The sequence below is a fragment of the Mustela nigripes genome, chromosome X (assembly GCF_022355385.1).
Source record: "Mustela nigripes isolate SB6536 chromosome X, MUSNIG.SB6536, whole genome shotgun sequence".
In the NCBI taxonomy this organism is placed as follows: Eukaryota; Metazoa; Chordata; class Mammalia; order Carnivora; family Mustelidae; genus Mustela; species Mustela nigripes.
The window spans coordinates 108,508,590-108,514,683 of NC_081575.1; the positions used below are offsets into that span (position 1 = coordinate 108,508,590).

General features: G+C 37.7%; 1 protein-coding gene across 8 annotated transcripts in view; it reads left to right on the top strand.

Annotated features, from left to right (window-relative positions):
• RPS6KA3 (ribosomal protein S6 kinase A3) overlaps positions 1-6,094 on the top strand; it is a 118,623-nt gene that overhangs the window by 102,151 nt on the left and 10,378 nt on the right. For all 8 annotated transcript variants that reach the window (XM_059385859.1, XM_059385860.1, XM_059385856.1 and 5 more), the window contains 2 exons: positions 462-538; positions 1,075-1,192. In XM_059385859.1, coding sequence (XP_059241842.1) covers positions 462-538; positions 1,075-1,192 — 195 coding nt within the window. The remainder of the gene's footprint in view (positions 1-461; positions 539-1,074; positions 1,193-6,094) is intronic.

The following is a 6,094-nucleotide window of genomic DNA, read 5'->3' on the forward strand; positions in this document are numbered from 1 at the left end:
CGAGTCCCACGTCGGGCTCTCTGCTCAGCGGGGAGCCTGCTTCCTCCTCTCTCTCTCTCTCTCTCTGCCTGCCTCTCTGCCTACTTGTGATCTCTCTGTCAAATAAATAAATAAAATTTAAAAAAATAATAATAAAAAAAATTAAGAAGAAACTTAGAGGGAAGCAGTGGGGAGAAAAAGAAACTTAATTTCATTTTATTTTATAGTCTTCTATATGCCATAGCATCACTCAACAAATGCTAATTCAAATACCTAAATCAAATATATATGTATGTAAATATATATTCATATATATATGAATGAATTATTAGTTGTAGAATAGTATTAATATATTGCCTTGCTTGTTAATCATGTTCTGTTTAGGTTTTTCTTAAATACATTGATTTAGAAAATAGTACAGTTCATAGCCTATTCAGTTCTCTAAACAGTAATGTGTTAATACTACCTTTTGCTTTTTTTAGGTTTTAAAACGACAAGGCTATGATGCTGCTTGTGATATATGGAGTCTTGGTGTCCTCCTCTATACAATGCTTACTGGGTGAGTGGACCATATATTGTAATCAGCATTTATTCATCAGTATTCTGTTCTATATTTTTAATCTCTCTGTTGTACTATCTTTCTTTTCATGTTTTCTCATATTATCTAATAATCCTGTGTGTGTATATCTCTCTATGTATATGTACCACATTTATAACTGTATCATTACTGGCTTTCTTTAATGTACCATTTGATAATGTCTTAAGGTCTTAACTTGATTTTTTCCATATCTCTTTTGTACTCTTATAGTGTATGTATAAACATACACTATTTTTAAACAGTCTATTCTAATGTGTCATATCTTAAAATATTTATATTATCATACATTAAGTCTAATTAATATTTCATAGCTTATACCTTGACCTGGTGCTTTATGGTGCTTCATGATGTTGATATTTTTCACTTTAGGAAATTTTAATGAAATATTACATTAATTAAATTAACTGGAGTACTCTTGAACACTGCAAATAAATGTGAAGATTACCAACCAAAAAAGAAATTTTATTCATTAACATTTTAATTTCATTATAAACTAGTTACACTCCATTTGCAAATGGCCCTGATGATACACCAGAGGAAATACTAGCACGGATAGGCAGCGGAAAATTCTCACTCAGTGGTGGTTACTGGAATTCTGTTTCGGACACAGCAAAGGTAAGTATGGCTTCCTATTATAAGCTTCTTAGAAAATAATTTCTTATAACCCCTGGTAAGAAAAAATAATAATCAGTTACATACTTTTGTTTATAAAGTATTATTTTATAAAGTATTATTTTAAAGTGATGTTACCAGATAACTTGAACTCAAAAATGGACCTATTGTTTTGTTTCCCAGAAGGTATTGGTTTGGTTTTATTATCTATACATCTAAAACTACTTACTGACAAGCATGATGAATAATAATGGTGGTATAAGAAACTCTTTTTTTTGTTGTTATGTTAGTTACCGTACAGTACATCATTAGTTGTTGTTTTTTTTTAAAGATTTTATTTATTTATTTGACAGACAGATCAGAAGTAGGCAGAGAGAGAGAGGAGGAAGCAGGCTCCCTGCTGAGCAGAGAGCCCAATGTGGTGCTCTATCCCAGGACCCTGGGATCATGACTTGAGCTGAAGGCAGAGGCTTTAACCCACTGAGCCACCCAGGCGCCCCAAGTACATCATTAGTTTTTGATGTAGTTTTCCATGATTCGTTGTTTGCATATAACATCCAGTCCTCCATTAATACATGCCCTCCTTAGTACTGTCACCAGGCTGACCCATCCCCGATCTCCCTCCCCTCTGAAACCCTCAGTTTCTTTCCTGGAGTCCATAGTCTCTCATGCTTCATCTCCCCATCTGATTTCCCCCCTTCATTTTTCTCTTTCTTCTCCTAATGTCCTCCATGCTATTCCTTATTTTCCACAAATAAGTGAAACCATATGATGATTGACTTTCTCTGCCTGGCTTATTTCTCTTAGCGTAATCTCCACCAGTTCCATCCATGTTGATGGAAAAGTTAAGTATTCATCCTTTCTGATGGCTGAGTAATACTCCACTGTATATGTGGACCACATCTTCTTTATCCATTCATCTGTTGAAGGGCATCTCGGCTCTTTCCACAATATAAGAGACTCTTAATGATAGAGAACAAACTCAGGGTTGATGGAGGGATGGGTGGGGGATGGGCTCGATGGGAGGTGGGTATTAAGGAGTGCACTTGTTGTAGTGAGCACTGGGTATTATATGTAAGTGATGAATCGCTGAATTCTGTTCCTGAAACCAATATTACTCTGTATGTTATGAACTAGACTTTAAATAAAAATTTGGAATAAAAAAATATAAACCTTTTAACCAAAATAATAGTAATAAGAAGAATGATGGGATGCCCAGGTGGATCAGTTGGTTGAGCGGCTGCCTTTGGCTCAGGTCATGATCCCAGTATCCTGGGATTGAGTCCTGCATCGGGCTTCTTGCTTCATGGGGAGCCTGCTTCTCCCTCTGCTTCTGCCTGCCACTCTGCCTGACTGTGCTCTCTCTCTCTCACTCTAACAAATAAATAAAATTTTAAAAAAGAAGAAGAAGAATGATGATAATGGTGGTAATCTTCATGATTTTTGTGGCTTTTTTGTACCTCACACTGCACCTCACCTAAATCATCCCATTTAATCCTCTTCCAAACCCTGTAAAATATGTGGTAGTATCCCCATTTCACAGAAGAAAAGCAAGGCTAGAATTTTTGTGTGAATTTATCCATAGTTACATACCGGGAGCATGTGGATGCTTTGAACTAAGCAGTTGGTCCCAAAGCCCTTATTCCCTAGAATAACTGCACCATGTTCTATTTTTGGTTCATATTATATAGAAAAGGGTCTCATCTTTTTCACAATAAACAGTAGTATGGTTTTATAGTGTCTTCTTGAAATCCATTTGAAAAGCCTTTCTCACTGGAAGATCTGCCATACTCTGGCAGACTTGCTTTCCAACTCTGCTCTAGTTTTACTTTATTCATAGAAAATGCTCTTTTAAAATCAAGAGGGAAAATTTTAAAAATTAGAAAGAAAAAGAAGAGCAGTTTTCCTCTCCCGAATAAGAAAAACATAGAGGAGATAAAGAAGATACATACTGGGAAACGTGCTTGCTGATTTCTCTTAGAGGCGGAAGCCTGAGTTGAGATGATCGCATAAGTAAATAGGGTACGTCAAAAACATAGGTTGATTCTTTTGGCATAGAGATGAAGCCTCAGTTAACTAATTTAATGTCTGCATAGATGATACTTGGCTTTATAACTGATTTAAAATGAAGTGTTAGCCTTTCCCTTTTTTTAACAATTATTTCTTAAACCAGATGATTCATTTTTTTTCTGGGATTTCTTTTTAATCCATGTGTTCAACATTTACAGCATGCTTAAAATGTGAAGGTCCAGGGATCAAAAGATGTGACTGAGATAGAATTCCTGATATCAGGAAGCTCATGGTCTAGTTGGGAGATGGCCAGAAGTATACAGCACAGTGTCACATGTGCTGTTACAGTGGTACATTTTTTTGTGTTAAAGAAGTTTACAGATGGTGCTCAGTCAGAAAGATTTCCAAGAAAGCTTTCCAGAAGCAGTGAGGGGATTTTCCTGGCAGCTTTAGGGAGCAGAAGGATGTATTCCATCCCAGGCTGCAGGAGCAGCACATGCTATTTGTGGTCAGGCCAGCCTGCAAATGGCAGAATGCTTCCAAGTTGCTGTGCACAGTTTGTTGTACCTAGCACGGGGTACACGTGAGAAGGTAGCTGATGAACCCAGATTATAAAAGGCTTTGCAGATCATGCTCAGGGTTTCAGGTTTATTCTAGGTATTAGAGAATTGCTGAAAAGTATTAAGCGTTGTAATGATCAGAGTTTCCTTTTTCAAGTTTGTTCTATAGAGAGTAATTCTGATCTCTGGAGTTTGCCAGAAATTGTCATGATCAGTTGTGAGACATATTAAATAATGTCACTGTATAAAGTATCAAAGCTTACCCATTGCCTCCTTTTTAAATAAATTATAGAGATAACATTGACTTGCTTTAATTTCGATAATTTGGCTCTCATTGACTTGATTCCAATATGTTTTTTTGAATGAAAGAGAAAGGTGAGGATGAGATAAAAAAGCACAAAAAATTGGATCTAACTCACAGCCTTTCTTATAAATATCACGTTATTACTGATAACTTCTGCAAATTTGTCCAGTTAAGACTTGAGATAAGGGACGCCTGGGTGGCTCAGTTGGTTAAACAGCTGCCTTCGGCTCAGGTCATGATCCCAGCGTCCTGGGATTGAGTCCCACATCGGGCTCCTTGCTCGGCAGGGAGCCTGCTTCTCCCTCTGACTCTTCCTTCCACTCTGTCTGCCTGTGCTCGCTCTCACTCACTCTCTCTCTGACAAATAAATAAATAAAATCTTTAAAAAAAAAAAAAAAAAGACTTGAGATAAGCTTTATATGGTACAGTGAATACGCTCAAAGTCGGAAGTGAGGGTTCTATCAGTCTGATGTGTTCCCTCAAGAGCAAGTTGCACATGTGAATGTCATTAGTCATATGGGCCGTATGTTTCATATGTGGCTTTGAGAAGAACAGGACCATCACTACAATTCACTGGGCACTTACGTGCCAAGGTCTATGCTAACACTTAATACCTATATTTTTTCATTCAGTCCTCACTGACCTAATATTAAGGGTTTTACTTATAAGGTTTTACTGTATTTCAGGTCACAAATGATGAAGACCTAGACTAGAGCAGTAGTAGCAAGATTTGAGCTAAATTAAAGAGAAATTTAGGGGGCAAAATAGACTCAGTGGTTAAATGGGGATAAGAAGCAGGGGAGGGGCACCTGAATGGCACAGTTGATTAAGCGTCTGACTCTTGGTTTTGGCTCGGGTTATGAACTCAGGGTTGTCACACACTGGGCTCCATGCTGAGCATGGAGTCTGCTTGAGATTCTGTGTGTGTGTGAGTGTGTGTGTGTGTGTGTGTGTGTGTGTGAAAATAAATAAATAAATCTTTAAAGAAAAAAAGAAGCAAGGGGGAAGCAGATAGTAAGCATGTAGTCCACATATCCACCGTAGGGAAATGAGTTATAGTGGTGTTCTTTCACCAAGATGTGGGATACAAAAGAAGTAGTTTTGAGAGGCATGATAATTACAGATTTGGACATTACGAATTTGAAATGCGACTGTGGTGCATAAGTAAGAGATGTATGTCCATTAGGCAACTGGCTATATTGATGCAGATCTTAGGAGAGAAGTTTTGGGTGGACAGTGGAGTTCGGAGTCACCATCTGTAGAAGCCAAAGACATGAATACGAATGAGTTTATCTGAACAGAGTGATGAGACTTACGGAAGGAAGAGAGTTTTGTTGTGCCCCTGGGCAGTTTTGCAACTTTTTATGTACTTGAAGCATATTTTCTCACTTTAAGAATTTGGAAGGGGAGCTCTTAATTGTTTCACTTTTTATTTCTAATTCTGTTCAGTAGCTTATTCCTGTTCTTTGCTGTTAATGAAAACTAAAAATAAGAAATTAAATAATAGGGGCACCTGGGTGGCTCAGTGGGTTAAGCCGCTGCCTTCGGCTCAGGTCATGATCTCAGGGTCCTGGGATCGAGTCCCGCATCGGGCTCTCTGCTCAGCAGGGAGCCTGCTTCCCTCTCTCTCTCTCTCCCTGCCTCTCCATCACTTGTGATTTCTCTCTGTCAAATAAATAAATAAAATCTTTAAAAAAAAAAAAAGAAATTAAATAATAGCAAAGGAGTACTTGGAATAACATCTCTTCAGTTCCCAGTACCAGTCAACCACCAGGTTCTGTTGCTTCTTTCTCTTAAGTAGCTCAGACCATCCATATTTCTCCGACATCCATATTTCTCCGTCTCTTATACTAGCCTGAAGCCATCATCTCCTGCCAGTCTCAAATTGGAGTCTTCAGGCTTGCACCCTCCAATCCATTTTCCTCCACACTTAGTGAGGGTAAGCTCTCTAAAGTACAAACCTGACTGTGTCATTCCCTTGCTTTATTTTTTTTTTTTAATTTTTTATAAACATATATTTTTATCCCCAGG